General features: G+C 43.2%; 1 protein-coding gene and 1 pseudogene across 1 annotated transcript; one reads left to right on the top strand and one right to left on the bottom strand.

The window, feature by feature from the left end:
- Nucleotides 1–254: 254 nt before the first annotated feature.
- FAM89A (family with sequence similarity 89 member A) lies at nucleotides 255–27,240 on the top strand. Its single transcript, XM_049868663.1, has 2 exons — nucleotides 255–589; nucleotides 25,842–27,240. The coding sequence occupies exons 1-2, from the start codon at nucleotides 293–295 to the stop codon at nucleotides 26,103–26,105; spliced, it is 561 nt and encodes a 186-aa protein (XP_049724620.1). The 5' UTR covers nucleotides 255–292; the 3' UTR covers nucleotides 26,106–27,240.
- Nucleotides 7,198–7,894, bottom strand: LOC126066661 (small nuclear ribonucleoprotein G-like; annotated as a pseudogene).
- Nucleotides 27,241–27,685: the final 445 nt, after the last annotated feature.

Below are 27,685 nucleotides of genomic sequence, written 5' to 3' on the forward strand. Positions count from 1 at the left end.
CGGGTCGCCGTCGGGCGGTGAGTCTTCGGGTTCCCGTGCTCCGAGAGTGCGCGGGCAGGTGAGGGGGGCACCTGGGCAGACCTGGAGGCTAGCCGGGGTGGGGGCGGGGAGCGGAGGAGTAGGCAGGGGCGGGGCTGGAGGAGGAGTTGGAGGCGGGGCTCGAGACGTGGGGCGGGGCGCCGGCGGGCAGGGCAGGGGCGGGGCGCCGGCGGGCGGGGGCGGGCCGGGGGCACGGCAGCAGGGGTTCTGGCCGGAGGCGGGCGGCCGGCTGGCTAGTTCTGTCCGCGGAGCGATGAGCGGGTGGGCGCCACCGGCACCGGCGGACGCGGGCGGTCTGGGAGGCGTGCGGGGGCTGCGGGTCGACGGGCTGCCGCCGCTGCCCAAGAGCCTCAGCGGGCTGCTCAACTCGTCGTCGGGCGGCGGCGCGCCGGGCGGCTGGAGGCATCTGGAGCGGCTTTACGCGCAGAAATCGCGCATCCAGGACGAGCTGAGTCGCGGAGGCCAGAGGGGCGGTGCGGCGCGGGCCGCGGCGCTGCCGGCCAAGCCCCCCAACCTGGACGCGGCGTTGGCACTGCTTCGCAAAGAGATGGTAAGAGGAGTTCCGCGGGCCGTCCCTTCGCGTCGGGGCGCGCAGCACCGGGAAGTTCTCTATTGCCCCAGCTGTCGGCTGGGAAGTCCCCGCGCCCACCCGTCCTCTCCCGCCCACTTGCTGACTCTTGCCCCAGGCGCCGACTATGAAAGACGAAGACTATCCTCTCACACCCCTCTTTTGCTTGCCCTCTCCGTGCCCAAGGCTGGACTTTGACCCCAGGAGGGTCTCCCCACTCTGAGGTCAGCCTTCGGGGGCAGGGCACCAGCCGCCCCCGTCCTGGCCCCATCTGGCTGGGAAACCCAGGCAGCAGGAGGCGCGGTGTGGGGTTCGTGTTGGCCTTGGGGGCTGGGGAGGGCTTTGTCACTTCTCTCCAGTCCGGGAGAGGCTTTCACTTCCCCCGAGTGGTTACGGGCAGTGTACGATTGTGTTTTCCTACCCAGAAGAGGACGGCTTTTTGTCAGCTGCGAGTGTAGACAACAGATTGAAGCAGCCGTCTCCCCCTCCCCCGCGCCCTCAGGCCGTGCGTTCAGAATCCGATTACCGCCCGGATGGCTCCGGCCCACAGATGGCCGCGAAAGCCGAGCGCGCGCCAGGCGCGTGAGGGCGGCCCCAGCGCCTTTCAGCTCTGTACGGCTAAATGCCTGAAACCGCTTGGAACTCCTGGGCATGTAGTCGTCCTCCCCGTCCGGGGTGAAGTCCACATGGGTTCTTTGGGTTGTGTATGGGCTCCAAACCATGGGGCTTAGTTTCTCTCAGTCCTTGGGAAGAATATAAGGTGTTTGTGGATCTCCCCAGCTTTCTCTCTCAGGTTTAGCCCGATATCTCTCTCTGGAGATAAAAGAAAACCTCCCTCCTTTCTAACCCTCCTAGTGGTTCCCTGGCAACCTCTACACCCCCACTTGCTTTTAATCTGTTCTTTCCTTTCATCTAGTCCAGCATCTCTCCCTCCCCTAGTACAGGTACATATATCTAATATATGAAAGTTGATTTTCCTTAAGAATACATTCACAAAAAGATTCATGTAAGAATCCTTTAAGTGTGCATCTAGTGTATTTAGGATTGTTTAGAAAAATTCCACTTATGCGTCCTTTTTTTTTAAAGGAGTATATCTGTTCCGAAAATTAAATCTTGATTGCATCCAGAAAAACAGCCCTAACACTGTTTTAATCAATTAGGTATTGTTTTCCCACTCTGTAGCTGGGATTGAAGCTATTTCCAATTCTCTCTGAAAAGATTTTCTGTTTCTTACTGAACCACATAAATTCCAAGTCAACCTTTTAAATTTATTAATGAACATTAATTGACAACAGCATTGCACAGCTGGTGGACTGCATTTTAATTAGATAAATCTACAGTGAGTATGTTTACAGGCTGAACTTGAATGTGGCATAAACATGGGGGAGAAAAAGGAAGACCCCTTCCCTGGTGATTTAAGTTCCATACTCGAACAGCAGCAACAACACAAATAGAACAGGAAGACAGACCCCAGAGCCTCTCTTATTGTGAAGTTCTAGGTTATAAACGTGACTGGAGTCTTGCTGTGGTGGTTTGGGATTCCATGTACCATTCCCGAAAGTGTTTTTCCGGGTCCCTCCTGGTATGACTCAAGAACAGCCATAACCTTATAATTATGCCTTAGACCAGAGCGATCTCTGAATCTGACTATTTGAAGCACATGGAAAATAAACATCTGTCTTTGGTCTGTCTCATGTTTAGCTGAGATAAAGATAGGTATGGCTACAGGCTTTAACAAGTCTTTTCTAAGATAGGCCATAAGGTTTTTAAAAGTGCTGGTCTTTTGGCTTTTTAAGAATGTGTTTTGGTCTTCTGGAGATTTATTAGTCTGGGGCAGTGGGGTCTGAGTGGGCAGTCTCTAAGAATAGGGTCAACTCCACTGAGGTTTTGACTAGGGAGGCCTTGCAAAATAAGAACTGGGAGTGCATTCCTGAATTATCTCTAGACTAGCTTGTGTAGATCTGTTTAATTTGAAGGCCTAAGGTCAAATCTGTTACAAGGGGCATAACTAAATGTCATGGCAGAATGTGATAAATGCTTTAAAAGAAGAGTTTCATGAAAGCACAGAGAGAGAGATGACATCAGTGGGCATCTGGAAGGCTCCTTTTCATGAAGGAGGTGGTGGTGTAGCAATGCTTCAGGAGATGACAGCATTTTAACAAGGGAAACGAGATAGGAAACCAAGAAAACAAGTGGGTTGCCGTCAAGTCGATTCACACTCATAGTGACCCTATAGGAAGAGTAGAACTGCCCCATAGGGTTTCCACGGAGCAGCTGGTGGATTTGAAGTGCTGACCTTTTGGTCAACAGCTGAGCTCTTAAGCACTGCGTCACGAGGGCTCCATGGAGATGGAAAGTAGCAGCAAAGCCAGACTGTGAATACTGCAGACTGAGTAGACTGAGTGTACACTTAACATTGTGAGAGAGAGTGAGTGGGGTGGGCCGGGAAAGGCATGAGGTAGGCTGGGAACACCTCAGGTAAGCAGAGTAGGGTTTAGGTATGCTTTGAGCAAATGAATTTCAAAGCAGAGTGTAGGAGGAAGAGGCTGGAAGTGGAGGACTAATCATGAAGATATGGAGGTGTGCATGGAGGAGGTAATGAGAGCTCCAGTAGAGTGGGGTCATGTAGAAAGAGGAGGGATCAAATGGGAGAGACTTTTCTGAGGCAGAATCTGCAGGAAATGCTGATTAAATACTAGGTTTGGGAAGGTGTTGAAAAAGGAATCAGAGGTAACTTAAGATTTTTAATGGAAAGTACAGCTAAGCAAAACAATTAAAAGTTATAATCAAAGTGTCGAGAGAATTACTGTTAATATTTGGAATATCCATATAGGCACAATGTAAGTGCTCTTCGTACATTATCTTATTTAATCTTTGTATCTTCTTCGTGAGATAGGTACTCAGAGTCTCTCTGTTTTACGTTAAAAAAAAAAAATCATGTGCTTATAGGTGATTTAAGTAACTCAGTAACACCCCTAAGGTCACAGATCCAACCAGGTCTGTCTAGCTCCAAAGCCCTGTTTAACCATTGCACTGTACTACCTACGTGTGCACACACGCACACACACTGTCTATCACACACACGAATCATGTTATACATTCTGGTTTGCTGGGGTTTTTTTGCACATATTGCAAACATTTTCTGTGACAATATGTTTTATTCTAAAGCAGTGTCTTCAATGACTGCTTAGTGTGCCTTTGTATGGCAGTAGTAGCGAGTTTTTGACCCTTGACAATTGATCATTGGGAAGGTGGGGTTCTGCGCAGCAGTAGGGGTCAGGAGGAGTGGCTGCTTTAGGGAAGAAGGCGGTTTTCCATTACATCAGTGAAAGAGTATGTTAAACATTTCAGAATGTGGATCTGGGGATTGGAAGAAAGAGTTTGTTCTAGAGATAACTGATTGAAGAGGTGGTGGAAGCTGAGGGAGTAAATGAAATTTCAAAGGAAGAAGACACAAAAGGGCACAGAGGGTGGACTCTCTGAGGAAGCTGGTGTTGGGGAGTAGACAGTGGAGGAGGGGAGCTTATATGGGCAGAGAGAGTTCTGTCCCATGACTGGTTGAAGCCCTGCTTTGAGTGTTGTGGTTTCCACTCCAAATATCAGTACTTCTTATTCTAGTAACCCCTTGTCGGTGAGTCCCCATCCCTGTCCCCGCCCCCCCCATGAGCCCATTTGGAAAGCTACAAGGGTCACTCAAATGGTTATTTATTGCTCTATGAAAAACCAAACCCATTGCCATCGGGTCAATTTCTACTCATAGCGACTCTTTAGACTAAAGAAAAAATTTAAATAGTCGATGTCATAGTTATCTAGTGCTGCTATCACAGAAATACCACAAGTGGATGGCTTTAACAAAGAGAAATTCATTTCTTCATAGTAAAGTAGGCTAAAAGTCCAAATTTAGGGTGTCAGCTCCAGGGGAAGACACTCTGTCTCTGTTGGCCTTCTCATCAGTGTTTCCCGGACTAGGAGCTTCTTGAACACAGGGACCCTGAGTCCAGAGGACGCGCTCTACCCCTGATGCTCCTTTCTTGGTGGTATGAGTCCAGTTCCCCCCCATCCCTCCCACCCCCTCCACACCCCCATCCCCCACTCCCTTCTCTCTTTTATATCTCAAGAGATTGCCTCAAGACACAATCCAGACTTGTAGGTTGAGTCCTGCCTCACTAACACAGCTGCCACCCGTCCTCCCTCATTAACATCATAGAGGCAGGATTTATATAGGAAGATCACACAATACAGGAAATCGTGGCTCAGCCCAATTCATACATACATTTTGGGGGGGGGACATAATTCAATCCATGACAGTTGACTTTTTTTTTTTTTATCATGTCTGGTAGATTTCGCACATCTTTACATCAATATAGTTGCTTTAGTTTAGACCAGTTCTTATTTTTCACGACCACAGTTTGAACTAGCTTTTGCAAATGTATATGCTTTTAAAGATTAAAACCTTTTAAAAAGTCTTGTAAATGTATACAGAAACAGACTAGAGCAGAACTCATGGGGAACCAGGAAGCCCACCATATTCTTCTCCCTCCCCACCCGTTTCATTGTTTTCTGCATTTTGGAATAAGACTGCTGACAGTTTCCATGTTCTCAGTTCCAACCACATGTCTTAGTTCCAGTTTGTAAATACCGTGGAAGGATGCCGTTGGTGTCTAGCTCTGGACCAGTTAATAGTGACTGAGGGCAGATCATATTTACTAAGATGGTGTAACCAACCATGTGGTAGGGTGGGGGGAGGGCCACTTCCCCAAAGAAAGAACAGTTTCCAGAAATGGAGCAGGGGCTGCCAGACAGCCAAAATAATAGACGTCTGCTCTATACCCCTTTTTATGTAAAAATATTTTATTCTCAAGGGTCCCACAATTTGAAAGATTTTTATCTATAAACTGGCAGACTAGTTTGGCTACCTAAATATCTGCTGTCTTCAAATTACCACAGTGGTTTACAGATGCCCTTTACCTCTGTGTCAGTTGGGGACTCCTGGCAGAGTCATTCCTGGCACAGATTTCTACATAGGCCATCCCTCCCTCCAGCAGCGCCTGGAGTAGGTTAGTTAATCAAGCTTGTGGATACTCACAAGGGTGACATGAGAGCATAGAAACTGAAAGAGAGCCTCACCTTTGGGCAGAAGGCCATTGAGGGTCAGCTTCCCAGGGTATTAAGGGTTATGCTTCTCAAATCAGCAGGAAGTTTAGTTGTTTCATTCCGGGACCCTTTGCCTCATTTTTTCTTCAGACTCTCAAACAGCGATTTTGATCTCTCACCTCTGTATGAGCGAGAAGACATCCACACAGAACTTTTGAGTTACTGAGCTGCAGTGGTCTGGTGAAGAAATGAATCGGTTTTGTCTAAAAAAAATAGGTTTGATATCTGAAACTAGCAACACTTATCCTTCCCATGTTTAACCTGAGACAACAAAATGTCCTCTTGCCTTTGTCTGCATCCAGATGCTTGCCGAGTGCCTACTAGTGAGCTTCTCCCGCGGACTGTATTCCAGGAGACAAGTATTAGCTTGGCTAGCAGGCAGCCCAGAGGAGATCAGCTCCTTTCCCGGACATGAAAGGAGGTTTCGATCTTTAAGAGAGTTTATGGTAAAAGTTCAGTCTCAAATTAGGCCTGTTAGGTGCCTTCTCAATTGAATTTAAGCAGAGGAGACTAGGAATGTCCAATGGCCTTTAATACCGTTTTTTTTTTTTTTCCAGTCTTGGGTAGTCTCCCCGCTAGAATACTTTAATGCAGTATCCGTCCAAGGATGGATACCAGCCCCAGAATTCTCTTAGGCCCCTGGCTAAAATGAAGATTTCTGTGTTCCATCTATACCTACTGTATCAGAACCTGGGAGAAAACAAAATCTGCATTTTAACACATTATTAAGATGTAGGGAAGGCATGAACCAGGAGTCAGAAGTTCAAGTTCCATGTTATTAAATGATGTGATGTGCCTTGGCAAACCACTTCCCCTGTTGGGCAGATGAGGGGGAGATACCACAGAGGATCCTCTCGACTACAGCAGCATGATTCTGTCCCCTCATGTCCATAAACAAGTTTGCTGTCATAAAACAACTTGGGGGTAGGAGAAGGACAGATACATACAGCAGTGTGCTTACTTGAACCTGAGGACATTTGCACAACTCTACCTAGTTGTGTAAAATCCACTTAATGCAAAGAACTGGAAGGCAGAAAGGAAGAATGGTGCACATTTGCTATTCCTGGGTCTCGGTTCATCAAAAATTAGACTTTGTCTATAATAGTCTTAAAAGTTTTTAGGTCACATTTTGCCCTATAGTACTGGTCCGTATCCCAGTATTCCCCCAATAAAAGCAAAAACCAAACAATAATATATAATACCTCGTGCATGCGAAAGCACACAAGTGTGGGAGGTGTGGAAAAGGCAGGCAATTGGCCATGGGCCTAGGGCTTATATTCAGTTGTTATTTTTTTAACTATTGCAAGAGTGTATTTAGCTAAAAAAATGTAATAGGAAGAAAGTACGCAGCCCAGTTTTTATATCAGAGTAAAACAAGCCCTTTCGAGACGGCACATGTGGGAACAATTGATTTTTCTACTGAGCACAGCCATTATTTATACTCGTTCCAAGGCTTCTAACATGATATTATTTCTTCGTGTTACCGCCATTCCAGTATGGTACTCTTGCCCACTAGTTGCCATCTGCACGTATTGATCTACCACAAGATTGGTAATGGAATCAGATCACTGCAATATTCCTTGGATATGTCTGCCACCGTTTAATTTCAATGATAACCTCTTGTCCGTAAATTTTTTCAACTCAGATGGGTGAGCTTTTGCCCACTGTGTCTACTCGGTGGGCTCAGTGTTGCCTTGCCTCATGTTCACTTTTGGCTTTATCCCCCATTGCGGTTATAGTATAGTCCTAACTTGCAAGGATTTAAAGAATTGGAAGATATTTTTTGTACAACTTTAAATTTGTACCTATTACCGTACTTACTGTGGAGCCTTAGTGGCATAGTGGTCAGCAGTTCGAATCTACTAGCTGCTCTTTGGAAACCCTATGGGGCAGTTCTGCTATGTCCTATGGGGTCACTATGAGTTGGAATCGACTTTATGGTGACGGGTTTGGTTTTAGTTTTAAGTTTCCACATTAGAAACAGCCCAGGCGTTTCTGCATTTCCAAGCACAGTGAATGAGTAGCAAACGTCAGAGGCCCCCTGCTCCAGGCCCCTGTCTCTTGGCATTGCTGGACCTTTGAGGTCAGGTAAGCAAGGGTATTCATAGGTGGACTCCAGAAGAGGAGGTCCATGCTCACCTTGCAGTTCACTACCACCAAGCAGGAGTTCGAAGCTTTGAAGCTTTGCTCCTGGAATACTCAGATAAACTTCCTAGAAACTTCACACGCTTGTTTGAAAAGCCAAGTTTTCATGACTGTGTAGGAAACCCTGCGGCCCACAGACTCCACTAGCAGGAAACCAGCCCTAGGCTGTGTAGGTCAGATATTAGCCCCTTCTTGCCCAGCGTCATTCTTAAGAGTCCTGGCCTCCCATGCACCTCATTCTTTGCTCAGATGCTCCAGATGTTTCCAAGTGATAATTACGCATGGCTCATAAAGGTTGCTCATTCTTTCCTATGGTTCCTTACCCCACAAACAACACAGAGATGTTCATTCTCCCCCATGAAGTTTGGAGACAGAAGAAAAACCTTAGCCTTCCTTACAGCGATACTGAAATTCTTTAAGGCATGTGGCCTTTTCAGTTCTTTATGAACACTTTCTGTTCACTTCCTTGATTGACCCTAAGAGCCATGGGCTGGCCTGCTTTTGCAAGTGAGAGCATCGAAGTTCCAAGGATTCATGGAGGGAGGCACCCTCCTTGACTGAAGAAGTGGTGGTGTTAGGTGGCCCTCCAACCAGTGCTTTCTAGCTGAGGGGCCATGTCTATTGAATGTCAGGCCTGTTCCAGCCAGGAGAGGTGGGGTGAGGAAGAAGATTACTGAAATACATATGGAAAGAGGGTGTTTGGTGTATTCTTAGGTTGTTGGCAATCCTTGGAATTAGATATAGAATATCCAAGTTCAAAGCAGCTAAATAGAAATAACCACAGATATGCAAATTAAAACAGTAAGGTAAAAAAACAAACAAAAAACCCATATGTTTTCATGCTTTATCTAAAAAAAACCAGCAAAGATTAAAAAGAAAGATAATAGTGATGGAGTTTGAAGAAATAAACCTTCTCATGCATTGCTGGTGGGAATGTGAAGTGGTGGAAGTGGTACTTCTTTTTTTTTTGAGGACAGTTTGGGAATACCTATGAAATTGAATATGTACCTGTCTTTTGATGCTGTGATTTCATGTTTTATTAAATAGCAAAAGAGAACTGCAGTACAGTTTTTAAGTGTTTGTAAGTTAGGTCCCAAAAGGGATTTAAAATATGGGTAATATAACTATTATTATCATCATATAGCTAAAGTCATTTGTTGAATCTTACACCAATACAAATGTAGGATTATTCCATGACTAAAAGTGGTCCACATCTCATAACCATATTACTGGAGCTCTCTCTTCCCATTATAACTAATACTTTTTTTTTTTAAATATTATTTTGTTGTTGTTGAGAATATACACAGCAAAATATACACCAATTCAACAGTTTCAACATGTATAATTTAGTGCTGCTGATTACATTCTTCGAGCTGTGCAACCATTGTCACCCTCCTTTTCTGAGTTGTTGTTTATCATTAATGTAAACTCACTGCCCCCTAAGGTTCCTGTCTAATCTTTTGAGTTGCTGTTGTCAGTTTGATCCCATATAGATAGTTCTTAAAAGAGCACAGTGCTCAAGGCAGACATTTTTTTTACTAGTTAAGCTAAACTATTATTCAATTATGAGGTGACTTCAGGGGGATATTTTTGGTTTAAGGTTTAAAGATTATCTCAGGGAAGTATTTTCAGGGGTTCATTCATCCTCCTTGGCTCCAGAAAGTCCAGATTTGAAATTTGAAATTGTGTCCTGCATTTTCCCCCTTTTGATCAGGATTCTTCTATGGAATCTTAGATCTAAATGTTCAGTAATGGTAGCCAAGCACCATCCAGTTCTTCTGGTTTCATGGCAAAGGAGGCAATTTTTTCATGGAGGAAATTAGCCACGTGTTTCATATCCTCCTTCTCTTCCTGACTCTTCTTCTTCGTCTGCTGACCCAGGCAAATAAAGACCAATTGTTGTGCCTTGGGTGGCCGCTTACAAGCTTTTAAGACCCCAGGAACTACATAACTAGCTAGGAGGTAGAACAGAAGCACCAAACACGTTATTAGGCCAATTAACTGGAATGTGCAATGAAACCATGGCCCTAAACCTCCAAACCAAGAACCACATCTCTTGAGGTGTTTAGTTATACATAAGCAGACTCAGCAGCTATTCTTTTTTGTTGTGTTGCTGTTGTTGTAAATATGTCTATCATGCAACTTTTATTACTTCAGCTTTTTACAAGTGTACAGCTTATTGACAGCAATTACAATATTCCACTATGCAACCTTACCCTTAATCAATGCAATTTTTCTATCACCGTTAACTCCCGTTTTTTCTCTCCTTCCTGCCCCTGGTAACCACTAATAAACTTTGTTTTCTATACATTTACCTTTTCTTGTCTTTTTATATGAGTGAGGTAATACAATATTTGTTCTTTTGTGACTGGCTTATTTCACTCAGCTCCGTCCATACTGTAGCGTGTGGAAACTTTATTTCTCCTCCTGGCTGAGTAGTATGTATGTACCACATTTTGTTTTCATCTTTTGATGGACATTTAGGTTGTTTCCACCTTTTGGCTATTGTGAATAGTGCTGCAGTGAACATTGTTGTACAAGCCTTTATTTGAGTCTCAGCCTTCAGGTCTTTTGGGTGTACTTCTAGGAGTGGAATTTCTGGGTCATATGGTAGTTCCACAGAGCCCTGGTGGTGCACTGGTTAAGACTTATGGCTGCTAACCAAAAGTTGGGCAATTTGAATCCACCAGCTGCTCCTTGGAGGCCCTATGGGTAAGTTCTACTCTGTTCTGTAGGGTCGCTGTGAGTCGAAACTGACTTGACGGCACCTAAGAACAACAACATGATAGTTTTGTTTTTAGTTTTTTGAGGAACAACCACACTGTTTTCCACAAAAGCTGTTCCATTTTGCATTTCCACCAGCAATGGATAAGGATTTCGGTTTCCTCACATCCTCGCCAACATTTGTTATTTTCTGTTTTTTTAATCTTAGCTATCCTAGTGGGAGTGAAATGGTATCTCATTGTGGTTTTGATTTGCATCTCTCTGATGCCTACTGATACTGAGCAGTTTTTCATGTGTTTGGTGGTAATATAACTTAATATTTTAACATTATTTCTGGTATCGCTTTCCTTACTAAATGAAGTCTACAATTAAAAAAAAAAAAAAGTTTAGTGAAAGGACGCCTAAAACTCTGCAGCCAAAGAAATTAGGTGTACAGAAAATTCCGGGAGAACTAGAGAGATAAAACACTAAGAAAGATAATTAGTTGATATACATGTAAAAACTCTCCCATTTTATTTATGATTCTAGTACTAATATGCTCTAAAATGTTTTTGCAAAAGTTTATCTGGGAACAAGTAAAAAACCTTAAGATATCAAATTCTTTGTAACTGTGTCTTCCAGATGTGGCTTACATAAGGTAAAAAAAAAAAAAAACCTTTGCTGTCGAGTTGATTCTGACTCATAACTATCGTATAGGACAGAGTAGAACTGCCCCATACAGTTTCCCAGACTGTAATGTTTATGGAAGCAGACTGGCACATCTTTCTCCCCCAGAGCAGCTGGTGGGTTTGAACCACTGACCTTTCAGTTAGCAGCCGAGCACCTAACCACTGGGCTGTCAGGGCTCTTTTCTGTAAGGTTAGTCAAGCTTACTCCATATATATATATATATTTCCTAAGAACCCAATCTGTGGCAAAATGGCACAAATTTGGTATGAAAGCATTGGGTGTTGGTCACTACTATTTACCAAGTACTTTTTCCACCCCATTTTTATTTTGTCCAGGGTTTTCTATTTTAAGCTCACACACACATACTTAACATTGGAGTTCATCTTTTGAGATCCCAAGTGGGTCATTCTGTGTAGAAGAACATCTTTCCATGTCCATATATGTGGAGTTACCACACTCTGTAACAATTGCTCAGTACTCCATATTGATGACCACTTGGTCTAGTTCCAATTTTTCACAGTGTAAAAAAGTGACAAACCAGTACACGTATAAATGGGTAATGGTGGCCAAAAAGCAAATTAGATATGGATAAAGAGTCTTGAGGGATATATGCTAAACTGTTAAAAAGTGGGTATCTGTAGACTAGAAGTTCTTGAAGTGTGGTCTAGGGACCCATGGGGTCTCAGAGGTCCTTTTAGGGGTCCTGAATTATAATTGATGGTATTAAAAAACACGTGATTTTTCTTGATATATGTGCTGAAAATTATCAGTATTTCAAAGTTCTGCATAACTCAGTGAATCAATTTTCTGCATTTTTCAAATGACCAATGCTTGATGCTATAAAATCGCCCATGATTTGAAAGATCCAGTCAAAGTGCAAGACCAATGGATTTTAATGTAATAGAGCATGGACAATTCATTGATATGGTTTCAGATTTCACAATGTAGCCCACCTAAAGTATAGTATCAAAGAAGAATATCCACAATTATCTGAAAAGGCTCTTAAAATACTCCCTTTTTCAATTACATAGCTGTGTGAGGCCAGATACTCTTTATTTACTTCAAACAAAACAGCATATTACAAAGGACTGAATGCAGAAGCAGATATGAAACTCCAGCTGCCTTCTAAGCCAGACATTAAAAATATTTACCAAAAATGTTATTTTTCATAAAAATATTTTTGTTAACATGTAATGTGTTTATTAATTTCTAATGGATTAATTTTTTTAATTTCTCAGTTTTAATCTCTAATACGGTAAATACTGATAGATATAATCTACATGAACAAAAGCTCCATGAGACCGTCAATAATTTTAAGAGTATCTGTTAGAATGGCGTGACGGGGCTGTCTGACCTTTCTCTTCACAAAGGGGAAGGAGAATCAAGAACAACATCTCAAGGCTTATTCCTGTGAGTTGGAGGTCAGACATACGTCCTCTTTCCAACCTTTTTATCAATTCTGACACCAACCGTCCCTCTCATGATACTCTTTACTTCTCTGCTGAGTTTGATATTTCGTTGCTATGGCCACACAGAACTCAGACAATACTTGTGATTATGGGGTTTATTAGGGAGGTAACAGATTTAGGACCAGGAGGGACTCAAGATACAGTTTTTCCATCAGTATAGCTTCTTCTCAGCTGTGTCCACACGCATGCCTCTCTCTGGCCCTTGGCCCCTTGGCCCCTGCCGTGTTTGGGCAAGTGTTAAAAAGCTCTCTAGTTCTACCAATAAGTGCCTAGAGGCACCCCACTCCACCAGGAAGCCTGGACCAAGGGCACTCAGCTCTCTTGTTCCGTGGGTCAACAAGCCTAGCTCCGTTGACAAGTGCCTGGGAACACCCCACTCTGCCAGTAAGCCTCCTGCTGGAAGGCATTCAGGTTTCTCGCTCTTTGGGCCAGGAAACCCCCTAGGCCATCTCCTGCTGATCTCCTGGTTCTGCTGCCTCTGCTGTTGCAGCTTCTCACTGTCTTTCACTGTCTCCAGTGTTAGAGCTCTTTCTCTCCATCTCCTGGATCTAGGAGGCTTTGAGCACAGGGATCCCAGTTCCAAAGGATGCACTCTACTCCTAGCTCTTCTTTCTTGGTGGTAGCGAGATCCCCTTCTGCCTGGGATTGGCTCTCTTTTAAGCCTAGCAGGATAGCAAAACTGACTAGTCACCTTGTTAAGGTTCTATACACCTTATTTGTGTGGTCCCACCCCCACAGGGTTCCATGCACCTTATTTGCATTAGCAGCAAGCTGTCCAATCCCTTTGGTGGGCCACAAGTGCCTAATTTGCATTGTCCCACCCAGTTGTTTTGTGGAGGTCACAAAGACTATGGATAGAAGAGCCATATTAAGTGATTCACTGCACTGCAGTGTCCCGAGACCAAAACATTTGAGGACTGCTACTTTATAGCATGGAATTATAGAAGATTGGCATTTTCTGCCTTATAATTATGAACCATTTGGATTTTTAAAACAATTAGAATGTTTTATTTTTATAATAAGAAAAAATTAAAAGAATGTATATAGACATTTCTTAAAGAACATTGCCAATTGTGTTTCTTCATCTGTACCGAGTAAAGAACATTGGAAATTGGTTTAATTTGTCCTAACCTTAGTTTAGTTTAGAGATAAACAAGAATGTCCTCATGAGAGTTGTTATTTCAGGATGGGCTTCTAGTGGTGAGTATCAAATACCTCTCTGTATCTGTGTGGGTACCTTCAGTTGTAAGTAGCAGAAAACCCAACTCAAATTGGCCTAAATAAAAGAAGAATTTGTAAAGGGTAGAGGAGGGACCAGCTGTGATCTGTACAGCTGGGCATTTTGGGTTTGACCTAATCTGGGGGTTCAGTTAAGCAACCTGGTTTATTTATGTCTGAATCACTATGGCTTTCCAGGGTCTGGTGCTCAGCTTGGCGGGTCTAAAATTTGAAGCTGGCGAAGTAACACAAATGTGTTCCTGTCCAGGGGAGGAGAATGTTGCTTCGGAGACTACCTTATGGATCGGAAGCTTGCTGAGTGAGCACAGAATTAGAAGCCACAGAGGAGTTTAGAGGTCTCTAAGGGACATTCCTATCAAGCTTGGGTAGCTGAGGTAACAGCCCCTTCCCTTCCAGATAAACACTGATGAAGTCTTTTTCTTTGGTTCAGAAATTAGGTTACAATCGATTAGGTCACTGCTTGCTTTAGTTACATGCCAGTCCCATGGCCACATACTAGACACCTTGATTAGATTTGGGGCATTTTCCAAGTCTTTTCTAAAATAAATTTACACACTATCTGTATATGCTTATTCATTCATTATGTTTTCAAAAGGCAACCTTAAAAGTTTTCTCATACATTACTATGCATTCATATAGAAAATAAGAAAATTGAGAAAAGCCAGAATTTGCTGTGAGTGCACCAGCTTAGTTGTCAAAAGCATCCATTCTGGCGTCTTACAGACCTGGTTTCAAATCCCTGCTCTGCCACTTACTAACTGTGTGGTCTTATGCAAATTCCTTCATCTTTCCATGTTTCTGTGTTTCCATGTCCTTATCTTAAGAGAGAATTGATAGCCTATCTCACAGAACAAAGATGAGGATTGAATTTTTGTGTAAAGCTGTAATTAGTTTTTTAGAACAAATTCCTAGAAATGAACCAGTTGGTTAGTCAAAGTCATGCAACATTTTAAGGTGTTTGGCAAGTATTGCCAGTTCTCCAAGAGAGTTTGACAGTTATGTAGTCCTAGTAGTGCACATCTGTTATGTCTTTTTTTTTTTTTTTTTTAATTATTGCTGGTTTTTAGAATGATAAGTAACGTGTTTGTTGGGGAAAAAAGTTAAGCAGTACAGAAGGTTGTAACGTGAAAAGTCAGTGTCCCCTCTTCTCTACTGAGTCCCACGTTCTGGAAGTAGTTCTCTAATAGTGTGTATCTTTTCAGTACATTTTCTCCTCAGGTCAAAGCTTGTACACATGTGTGCATGTATGTGTGGAGTGAAATCACTAAATATGCTATCCTGGACCTTGAATTTTTGTGCTTCACAGTATACCTTGGTCACTCTTCCGTTATGGTACCTGCAGAGTTGCTTCATGCTTTTAAATGATGGCCTTGTTTTTTATTGTGTGGCTACAATAGTTCTTTAAACCAAGTAACTATTATCCATTATGTTTTGATCTAAACCTTCCATACAACAAACTTTTTTTGCATCTGTCCTCAAGTTTGGGGACCTTGTACTATAGGTCCTGATTACATAGCTTAACTTTGGACCTGTGCTTCACCCCTGTGTGAGGTGGGATATTTTTCAGTTTAGGTTGGAGCCATTGCAATGATAGGGGAGACAATGGATTTTGTACAGGCTTGTGGTGGGTTGTCTGTTTCAGAGACGATCCTATTATGACTTACTGACCATAACCCATTGTAGCAGCCTTCCCTGCTTCCTCCCTTGACCTACCCACATATCCTTTTCCCATATGGAGAAAGGTGGAAATACTTCTTTTTTGTGTTTGTTTTTTTGCTTTCTACTCATCATTGTTTGGAAACCCTGGTGGCATAGTGGTTAAGTGCTACAGCAGCTAACCAAAAGGTCAGTGGTTCACATCCACCAGCTGCTCCTTGGAAACTCTGTGGGACAGTTCTACTCTGTCCTATAGGGCCACTATGACTCACAGTTGACTCGAGGGCAATGGGTTTGGTTTTGGAGGTAATTTACTAGCAAATTTATCAACATAAACAAAATGAACTTCTTCCCAAGGACAATGATGACCCATAAAAACCCATTGCCTATAGGACAGAGTAGAACTACCCCACAGAGTTTCCAAGGAGCGCCTGGTAGATTCAAACTGCTGTCCTTTTGGTTAGCAGCTGTAGCCCTTAACCACTGCGCCACCAGGGTTTCCAGTAAATTACCCCAGCTTTTAGTTTTATTTCTTAAAACTAAAACAAGATATTTTTAAATACAATTTTTTATTTCTAAAAGATCTCTCAAGATGTTTTCAGTCAACGAAAATTTCCTTCTAAAAGTTTTCATCTTCTAAAGAAGCCCTGGTAGCACAGTGGTTAAAGTGCTCAGCTGCTAACCAAAAGGTTGGTGGTTCGAACCCACCAGCTGTTCTGCAGAAGATATGGCAGTCTGCTGCCATAAAGATTTACAGCCTTGGAAGCCCTCTGGGGGCAGTCCTGCTCTGTCCTGTAGGGTCTCTATGAGTCTGCATCAACTTGATGGCAGTGGGTTTGGTTTGGTTTCTGGTCTCAAATTCTAAGCCTTGTTTCTGATGGTGGTGTTTCTATTGTAAGTTTTAAAAAGTTATGAGGGACTTTCCCTCCCCCACTGCACCTGCCAAATATATTCAAAGATTTAGTGACGTGAAACCACCACCCTGGAGGCATATATTCATGTGGTAAACCTATTATTAACTTTTAAAAATCACAAGTAAGAGGAAATCATTGCAAAGGTAGTTCAGGATTGTTTGGTCCCATTGTTAGGAATGTTCTGGGTTGGTAAGCCACCTGCGTCTGCCACAGGCGGGGGTAAATGGGAGAAGACTCAGATCAGAGGGGAAGGAAGCAGGAAACCTGAACAAACAGAGAGGAAGGAATCGCGTTAGCAGTTTAAAGCAACGGAAACTAGTTGATTGTTCTTAACTGTCTTTAAAACCTACAGATTTCAAGTCTGAAAATTCTGTATTTTTCTTAAATAAGTGAACCTATCTGGATTTTTTTTTTTTTTTCAAGAAAGCTGTATTTTCTGAATCCAGCTGTGAATTAGGAGACCAGCCCTCCTTCAAGGACATGGCACTAAGATGATAGACTTCCTGTGCTCTTGTAATGGGGACTGTGAGTGATGGGTTTTAATGGGCTTGCTGAGGGGCTTCCCACCCCTCTTTTCTTCTGGGAGGATAAGACATTCTTGTTGATGAGTGATTCCACCATGCCTTGAAGCACAGCTCTGCAGATTTAGTTGTTCAGGCTGGTGCTTCTTGCCCCTTCACACGTACACAGACCCATATGCCTTCAGTGTGGAGAAACTGGCTTTCAGGGGCAGGCTGCCACTTGTCTCTCCCTTACCCTCACTGCACATGGCAACTCCATAAAGAGTACTCGGGGAGCAAACTTGATTTCGTGGAGGGAGCCATGCTGACACTTAGTAGTCAGACAACTTCCAAAGGGGCATCTTGGGATATAGGTACAAAGGGCTGCCTGTTCAGCCCTGGTCTCAGTGCTGCCATCTTCAAATCTCCACACTTGACTGAGGGCTAATAACCAAGGGTCAGAAGAGCCTGATGGTTCCATTGTCAGCCTGTGTCTATAGCCAGATGTTCCCTGGGAGAATGCCTACAATCTGTACAGCCGGGCATTTATATGGAGTCAAGAAACCTTTTAGGGCCTGCTGTGGGAGGCTCTGCCGGTGCTGAGGGATCCAAAGTAGAAGCAGGGTTGCTGTGTTAAAGGAGTGCACACTGCATGAGGAGAAGGAGGTCCTTGTACATGGCTGTAATGTAAGGTAAAAACATAGCAAATGTCATAAAGGAGGCAGAGAAAGTGAGAAAGTGAAGTTCACTTGAGGCCGAAGCAATTGAAGTCTAAAAAGTGGGGAGAACCCAGTGTCTTAGTTATCTAGTGCTGCTATAACAGAAATACCACAAGTGAATGGCTTTAACAGAAATTTATTCTCTCACAGTTTAGGAGGATAGAAGTCTGAATTCAGGATGTTAGCTTCAGGGAAAGGCTTTTTCTCTCTGTCAGCTCTGGGGGAAGGTCCTTGTCATCAATCTTCCCTTGGTCTAGGAGCTTCTCAGCATAAGGATCCCAGGTCCAAAGGACACGCTCTGCTCCTGGCTCTTCCTTCTTGGTGGTATGAGGCCCATCTCCTTTCTGCTTGCTTCTTTCTTTTTTTATCTCAAAAGAGATTGACTCAAGATACAACCTAATCCTATATATTGAGTCCTGCCTCATTAACATAACTGCCTGTAATCCTGCCTCATTAACATCATTGAAGTTAGGATTTACAACACATAGGATAATCATGTCAGATCACAAAATGGTGGGCAACCAACACAATACTGGAAATCATGGCCTAGCCAAGTTGACACACATATTTGGGGGAGACAGTTCAAAACAACTGGCGTTAAGCTAGGCAGCAGAAGAGGCTTTATAGATGAAATGGGAGCAGAAAGAGCCTCAACTTGACCCTTGTATGAGGTGGAGGTAGGGAAGAAAGGGACCTAAGCCCAAAGAATAGATTCTGACCAGATTATGGAATGCCGGGTAAGGATTTCTGACTTGCCTATGGAGAAGTTAAGTGAAGCTTTTGTACATCAAAACACTTCACCAAAAAGCTGAAAAGACAAGCAACTGACTGGGAGATTATCCTTGGAAACCACCTATCCAATAAGAATCTAATAACCAAAATATATATAAAACTTAGACAACAACAGAAAGACAAATAACCCAGTCATAAAATGGGCAAAGAACTTGAATAGACGTTTCACCAAAGAGGACATTCAAATGGCCACTGAACACATGAATAGATGCTTAACATCATTAGCCATCAGAGAGATGCAAATCAAAACCACAATGAGATACCATTTCACTACCACTAGAATGGTTAAGATGAAACAAACAAACAAACAAAAAATAACAGATGTTGGCGAGGACGTGGGGAAATTGGAATCCTTATCCATTGCTGGTGGGAATGTAAAATGGTGTAGCCGTTTTGTGGAAAACTGAAAATAGAACTACCAAATGATTCAACAACTCTACTCCTAGGTATATACTCAAAAGACTTGAAAGCAGAGACTCAAAAAGAGACTTGTATACCATGTTTATTGCAGCAGTATTCACAGTAGCCAAAAGGTGGACACAACTTAAATGCCCATCAGCAGATGAATGGATAAACAAAATGTGGTACATCCATACAATGGAATACTACTCGGTCAGGAGGAGAAATGAAGTCTTGATACATGCTATAGTATGGATGGAGCTTGAAGGCATTACGCTGAGTGAAATAAGCCAATCACAAAAGGACAAATATTGTATGACCTCACTTATATTAAAAGACAAGAATAGCCAAATGTGTAGAGATCAAAGTTTAGTAGTGGTTACCAAGTGTGGAATGGAGAGGGAGGGGAAGTTATTGCTTGTGGAGTACTGAGTTTTGGTTTGTGGAGTACTGAGTTTTGGTTTATGATGATGGAAAAATCGTATTGATTAAAGGTAGTGTTGCACAACCAGTTATTATAAGGGCTGTCAGTAAGTTGTACATCTGTAAAATGTTGAATTGGCAAAAGTTGTATGATAGATATATGTACAACAATGACAGAAGAAAAAAAAAAAAGGCAAGAAAGAGGAGCTGCTGAGGCCGATTATGTACAACTAAAAACCTCATGGGGTTCAGTTGCTTGATTTGGAGGTTTAGGGCCACGGTTTCATGGGATATCCCAGTTAACTGGCCTAATAAAATGTTCAGTTTGTCTGTTCCACCTCCTAGTTCATTGCGTAGTTCCTGGGGTCTTAAAAGCTTGCAAGTGGCCATCCAAGACTCAACAATTGGCCGCCATTTGCCTGCAGCAACAGAGAAAGTCAGGAATTGAAGGAGGAAATGGAATGTGTAGCTAATTGCTTCCATGAACAACTGCCTCCTTTGCTGTGAGACCAGAACTAGATGGTGCCTGGCTACCATTACTGAACATTTTGATCAAAGATTCCATAGAATAATCCGATCAGAGGGGGAAAATGCAGAAAGAATTTCAAATTCTCATAGAGTCTAGACTTTTTGGAGCCATGGAAGCTAGCTGAGCCTCTGAAACTGTTGCCTTGAGATAATCTTTAAACCTTAAACCAAAAAATATCCCCTGAAGTCTAATTAAAACCAAACGATAGTTTAGTTTAACTAGTAAAGAAAGTCTGCCTTGAGCATTATGCTCTTTTAAGATCTATGTACATGGGATCAAATTGACAACAGTAACTTGAAAGATTAGATATTAACCTTAGTGGGCAGTGAGTTTATGTCACTGGGGGTGGAACAACTCAGAAGAGGGTGAGAATGGTTGCAGAAGTTGAGGAATGTAATCAACTTCACTGAATTGTACATGTAGAAACTGTTGAATTGGTGTGTGTTTTGCTATGTAAGTTCTCAACAACAACAACAACAAGTTAAGTGGAAGTGTTAAAACAGCCACACCCAAGGAAGAGGTTTCCTGGTTAGGAAGTTAGGTGTGTTCATTTCACCACTCGCTTCACGTCACAGCTAATTTAGTGGAGTTCTGATAAGTAAGGGGGAGTTTAGTGAGGTGCCAGAAGAAGGTGGCACCAAGAAGCTGGGATATAGGTGGATCTGTCATTCAGTCATGGGTGTATGTGTGCACATGTGTGTTTAAAGCCTTGTTAAATTACTCTACACATTTTGTTGTGTAATAGGTTGTGTGGCAGGAATCACACTGTACTTCTAGGTGGGTCAAACCTTTGTTTCTGGGATAGCGTTCCACCCGATGACGGGGCTGCTTTGTTAGTCATCTGCTCGCTGCAATGCAGAACGGCCCGGGACACAGCCCTGTTTTCTGCTGACTCCCTGTCTCAGGCTAATCCTGTTCAGGCCTGGGAGTACTTTGGGAGTGGTACTTGTGTGAAAATCAAATCCCACTTCCCTGACTCCAAATGTATGTTGATCAATCCAAATCAATTTATTATCAGTTCTGTTCCCCTCTCTTCCACTTCTGTTCTGACACCAGCTGCACAGCAGAACTGCTTCCTCTGACTCTAGCCACCCAGAACTAGGTCAGAGCTCATAAATTAAAAGACACAGTCCTCCAGACTGCCAAATCTGCCCAAGACTTCAGATGCCATCTGCAAGCTTGGGTGTCCTAACACTCTCACTTTTGACCTTTTTGGCTACAAATTCAGGTTTTCGCACTACCCCTTTAGGATGCCAGCTGCAAGCTCGGGAGTCCCCAGGGCACCCTCATTTCTGACCTACTGGCTCCCACTACCTGGGGTTGGATAATTTGCTAGAACAACTCACAGAACTCAAGAAATTGCCATGCTTAAGACTGCGGTTTTCTTATAGCAAAAAAGATACAAGTAAAGAGACGTATAGGGTGAGGTCTGGGAGGGTTCCCACTGCAGAGCTTCCATGTCCCAAAAAAGGGATGCACTACCTTCCCATGTGCGTGGATATCGGATCAGGAAGTCCATGGAGCTTTGGTGTCCAGCGCCTTTGTTATGGCCTCATTATGTAGTCATGATTGATTGAATGAGCCCCTTTTCCCTGAGGGTGGGCTGATATCACATGGTGGTCTTTTAGGCCAGCCCCCACCTAAATCACTACATTAGCACAAACCTTCAGGTGTAGTCCAGAGGCCTCATCAAAGACACTTGAACTGTGGGAAATTCTAAGGAACCAAGGACAAAAAAACAGATACTTTGGGTAAAGTTAAATTCTTTACCCCACAGTACCTTAAGGAGGAAAGTGTGGAACCTTGTGTCTTGGTAGCATGGGGTCATGGGAAGTCATAGCCTTTGAAACCTAGAAGGGATTTTTTAAAGCCATAGAGCCCAGGCTCCTATGTTTACCTGGGCTGAGCTCAAACTATCCCACAAGGGTGAAAATGAGCTCACTGCCACTTATGTATTTTCCATCATTCATTCCTGAGGTAGGAAATAATAGTCTTGGGCTTGCCTAACCTGACTAGTATCAAAGTGACTCAGGAGAAGTACATCTAGATTCTCAGAGTGAATCATTTCCATTACTGTTGAGCAAATATTGGGAGGGTGTGACTTTTTTTTAAATTACAATTTATATCCTAATAATTGGAAACCCTGGTGGCATAGTGGTTAAGTGCTACAGTTGCTAACCTAAAGGTTAGCAGTTCAAATCCACCAGGCACTCCTTGGAAACTCTATGGGGCAGTTCTACCCTGTCCTATAGGGTTGCTATGAGTCGGAATCAACTTGACAGCAACGGGTTCGGGTTATCCTAATAATTAAATCTTAGAAAAGAGAGATATATTTGAATTTTCCCAGTCAGAATCTTGTGGCTTGGTTACTGTATTCAAATCCGGATACTATAGACGAATCTTGGGAAATAGAGCAAGTCCAGAAGAAAGAGACTAGGATAGGTAGTGGACCAGAATATCATAATGAAAATAGTTGAGGGTATTTAGCTTAGAAAAGAGAAGATTTACTTTTTAGGGGTTGGGATGGGTGAGTAAAAATTATCTTCAAATATTTAAAGAGTGGTTATGAAAAAGAGAACTTAGATTTGTTTGTGTGTGAAAGGTTACCTAGAGCACAGAGAGCTCTATAGAACCTACGTGCTGGTAGATTTTGATTGTATGAGGAACCATTACATCTGTTTGAAAAAGAATGACCCAGCTTGGGAGGTACTGGGCTTCTCCCTTTTCAGTTTTGACGTAAGACATCCAAGGGCCTTTCCTATTGGAAACTCTGCCCTGATAGCAGCAGCTGTTGCTATTTTTAGAAATAAGGCAGTTGTCTCACGGTTAATAAGTGGCAAAGCCAGGATCTGAACATGGACAGGCAGGCTCCAGATCCTGCATTTTTAATTCTATGTTCTTCTGTCTTGGCTAGCCTAAAACTGAGTGATTACAGTGAAGTGTAAGTTGCCCGGGAAAGACAGAAAAATATTTGCATGAAGAATTCTGGTTCTTTACCAGAACTGGGCACTAGAATCATCTGGGGGTAATTTTGAAAACACACATGTCAGGATCCACCCTCCCACCTGCCCACATGCATGGCTCACATGCTAATTGAGGGAAAGAATCGATGGTATCTGACCATAGGCAGGTATGTTGTGGCGGCCCGGGCGTCTTGGTTTACCAAATTCTTACCTCTTAAAGCAAACAAAAAACCAAATGTATTGCCTTCAAGCCGATTCCGACTCATAGTGACCCTATAAGATAGAGTAGAACTGCCTATAGGGTTCCCAAGGCTGTAATCTTTATAGAAGCAGACTACTACATCTTTCTTCTGTGGAGCTTCTGGTGGGTTCAAACCACCGACCTTTTGGTCAGCAGCCATGTACTTAACCACTGTGCCACCAGGCCCCCTTTCTTACTTTTTAAAGGTATGCTTTTGAGAGTAGGATGCCATTGAGCCAAGTCTGTGCCCTCTTTTTGGGAAACTCTCTTCTAAGCACTTGGAACTCATTGCAAAGAACAAAGGACAAAGAAGCAGCAGTTTGCTATTGGAGTCTCAAAGTTTTTGAACTAGCCGTAGATGACACAGCCTAAACCTCTTGTTGTATAGGCCAGTCAAGGGCGAGGACCTTCCACAAAGCCATCTAGAATAGCAAAGCTTGGCCTAGAGACCATGCCTCCCAATCATGGCTTTTAGGAGTTCTAGGGTAGAAGGATGCATGCGAAAGCTAGACAACGAATAAGGAAGGCCAAAGAATTGATGCCTTTTTGGTAATGGCAAAAAATATTGAATGTATCATGGATTGCCAAAAGAGTGAACAAATCTATCTTGGAAGAAGTACAGCCAGAATGCTCCTTAAAAGCAAGGATGGTGAGACTTCGTCTCACATACTTTGGACATGTTATCAGGAGTGACCAGTCCCTGGAGAAGGACATCATGCTTGGTAAAGTAGAGGGTCAGCAAAAAAGAGGAAGACCCTCAAAGAGATGGATTAACACAGTGGCTGCAACAATGGGCTCAAACACAGCAACGATTATGAGGAAGGTGCAGGATCAGGCAGGGTTTCATTCTATTGTATATAGGGGTCGCTATGAGCTGGAACTGACTTGACAGCACCTAAGAGCAACAGCAACAGAGTAGAAGGAATTCTAGAGTAATGTGGGGTTGCTACAGTAACAACAGACTGCCTCTTTCGGGAAGTCTTCCATTGAGTTTCTCAAGAGAATACACTACATAAACATAACATAGTTCTGTTTTTTATAGTTTATTCAGGCTGTAGTAGGGACATTGCCAGTGTTTACTTGATGATTTACACTGGTTAAGGAAGGGTATGAAGAATAACCTGGAATTCAACACCCTATCTTGTCACAAGATGATACTCCTCTCCCAACCTCAGCTTTCCTTTTGTGAAAGTCCGTCTTATGGGGTAAACCTCTTTACTGGATTAATGAGTCATGAATGTTGTCTATGTATTTTTATATGCACGCATACCAAGTACCTTTAGCACTTAGCGCAGCATTTGGTACACAGGAGGCATTCGGTTGCTGTTTGTTGAAATGAATTAATACTCCATTTGATCCCCCAAGTAACTTAGTAAGAAAAATTATTATTCCTTTTTGACATTGACCAAGGCACAGAAGTGGTAAATAACTTACTTAAGGTCCAAGAAGCAGAAGGCAGGTTCCTGGCGCCATGTTTAGAGGCTCTTCCCTGCTACTCGGAATAAGGTGGGCAGGCAGCATGCTGCATCAGCACCACCAGGAGCTTGTTAGAAGCCTGGACTGCCAGTAGCCTAACCTACCGAACCAGAATCTGCACTTTTAACAAGATGCCCAAGGGATTCTCATGCACATGGAAGTTTAGGATGCACTGATATATACTGCATTGCTAAATGTGTTAACCCTCCTCTTTGTGGGATTGATATAACAATGCTCTCCTGGTATCTGTGTTCCTTCCCTGGGGTGGGCTGTGGGGAAGAGAGGAATTTGAAGATAAGCAGATATCTAATATCTAACTTGTTAATGGAGCCCTGGTGGTGTAGTGATTAAGAGCTTGGCTGCTAACCAAAAGGCCAACAGTTCAAATCCACCAGTCGCTCCTTGGAAACCCTGTGGGGCAGTTCTACTCTGTCCTATAGGGTCCCTATGAGTAGGAACCAACTTGAGGGCACCTAACAATAACAACAACTTGTTAATGTTTGTGGTTTCTTCACCACTCCTTGTGAAGCCCCCAGGGAGAGCTCTAGGGGACCTTACCTTATTGGGCTGTCTTCTGTCGTGCGCTCTGAAGAGTGCTCCCACAACCATTCCTGGTTAAGACTGTCTTAGTAAGATGGACCCTCTCAGGAGGAGGGTCCTGACCACTGGCCTCTTCTGAGAGCCTGGGGGCTGGCCTGGTCAGAGAGTGGTGCTCCAGGAGGCAGTGCATGATGCTGACTGGTGAACCACTGCCACAGGCAAGAGGGGACCTTTTGACCAGGGAGTCATGAGAGTGACTGAGTCTCTTGGGATCCTGATGCCATATTAGGGAAGGCAGTGTGATTCTTCCCTTCATCTGACCACAGGGAGAGAAAATGACACACTTGCGTATTGGTGTCCAAAGTGAAACCACCTGGAGATACCAGCTGTGCAATACTGTTGCATTAGCAGGTGTGTTCAGGAACACCAGGTAAATTCCACAGGCTGGGGGCTCACTTCCTCACAGTCGTAATCCTTCCCTGACACACTGAGTAATTGTCTGAGGTGTGGGGAAACTCAATTAAGATTTTCTTAAAACTGGAAGTACAAAGCATCCAGCAGTGCTTTGAGTCATCAGCTGTACAGAAAAATGCTTAGCCACCAGCGTGTTGCTGGAGGAGTGCGTAATCTTAAAATTAACCCAAGTGTTGACTTCTTGTTTTATCTTCCGCCCCTCCACAAGGTTGGCCTCCGACAGCTGGACATGTCTCTGCTCTGTCAACTCTACAGCCTCTATGAGTCAATTCAGGAGTACAAGGGAGCATGCCAGGCAGCCTCCAGCCCAGACTGCTCTTACACTCTGGAAAACGGCTTCTTTGATGAGGAAGAGGACTATTTCCAGGAGCAGGGCCGGCTCCATGACGGGAGGGAGCAAGGAGCCCCGCGGGACATGGCGCCGCCCATCTCACCCCTGTCCAGCAGTGACTGGATCCTGGAGCCCATCTAGGGTCCTCAGGAGGGCTGTGATTGTTGGAGAAACCCTTACAACTGGACCATGGCAGCACTTGCTTCTCCTCTTGCAAATGCTTCTTTTAGGACCCTCCCGTGCTCCCCACTGGAGGGCCTTGGCATGTGGGATGAACACTGCCAGGCTGATTCGTGAACAGGTCTTCTCCATCAACATGTGTGGGTAGTCTATTTTAATGGCTGGGGTTTTTGCCAATGCAGACCTGAGGTGCTTAGCAGTATCTGTGACTCCCTCCTGCTGGGGAGTCATATGATACATTGATGAGAGGGTCCCTGCAAAATGCCTTAGTGGGTGTTTGATTAGTGTGGGTATCCTTGCGGATAGTAGCTTATCGGCACCATCCTTGTAGTGGGGCTCCTGCCTCAAGGCTGGGATGTATGAAAAGTAACATTTTACTGTTCCTCTTCCTCAGTACCTTCCACAGCTATGCTTTTTATTTAAATGAACCTTTAAGTCATTGGTTCAGCTTTACTTATTTGTAAGCTGCATTACTAACTGTCCGGGCAACTCAGTGAAAGCTTTTTGCTGAAAAAGTAAACATTTCAGATCACACCTATCAACTTTTTTCTCAGTCTGTCAAAAAATCTAAATCATTCTTTGTCCATCAGATATAGGTGGAAGGATGATATGTTGAATGGAAAAAAAAAAAAAACTGGGGCAAACTAATGTTTTGTATTCTTCATTGTAAGATAGTAAATTTTTTGTTTTTAAAGATTCTGAATGTAAACTAGTATGTTTAAGATGTACTAGTAAACAAGTATGTAAACTATCCTCATCTGCTTAAAACAATGATTACCTTAAGCCTTAATATATTTATTAAACTACTTTATGAAAACTTTACACTTTGTAGGTGTAAATGACCATAAAATGGTTTCTGTCTATAGATACATTTTTGTCTGGATAGAATCACCAACTTTCATAACTTGAGTGCATTGAATCAAATCAAATGCTGAAGACAATTTTGATTTGTTTTCCGAAAGAAATCTGAAAGATACTTTATTCCTCTTTTAACCTGATTCTGGAGTCGTTTTATTGATAGTAGACCACTATTAACTTTAGGTCTCAGCACTGGTCAGGATTTTTGTTTGTGGTAAAAATATATTCAATAAACAGTATGTCAATTCAACAGTTTCTACATGGATGATTCAGTAACATTGATTACATTCTTCAAGCTGTGAAACCTTTCTCACTATCCTTTCACTGGTCAGGTTTTGAATACTCCAGACTCTGTTCCTTTTACACCTTCAGATGAAATTACTGCATACTAGCACCTCTTCCAGGGTTAGTGAGAGGTAGTAAAATGCAACATCACAAACCACCAAGTGCTGACACCCTGTTGTGTCCGTGACCCTGTGCTAAGAGCTGGCTGGGTACAAAGAGGAGAGAATATTCCTGCCTCTTTCCTCTCTTGAAAATAGTGGCTAAAATGAGGGATGACAGTACATTGCCTTCAGCGGTAAAATACCTTCAGCAATTTTGTTTTTCTGGTCGTGGAGGACAAAAAAATTGAAAGTGATAAGACCAGGTTAAGTCTGGTCATCTGCAGGAACCTGTTCATT

Source organism: Elephas maximus, chromosome 24 (genome assembly GCF_024166365.1).
Source record: "Elephas maximus indicus isolate mEleMax1 chromosome 24, mEleMax1 primary haplotype, whole genome shotgun sequence".
In the NCBI taxonomy this organism is placed as follows: Eukaryota; Metazoa; Chordata; class Mammalia; order Proboscidea; family Elephantidae; genus Elephas; species Elephas maximus.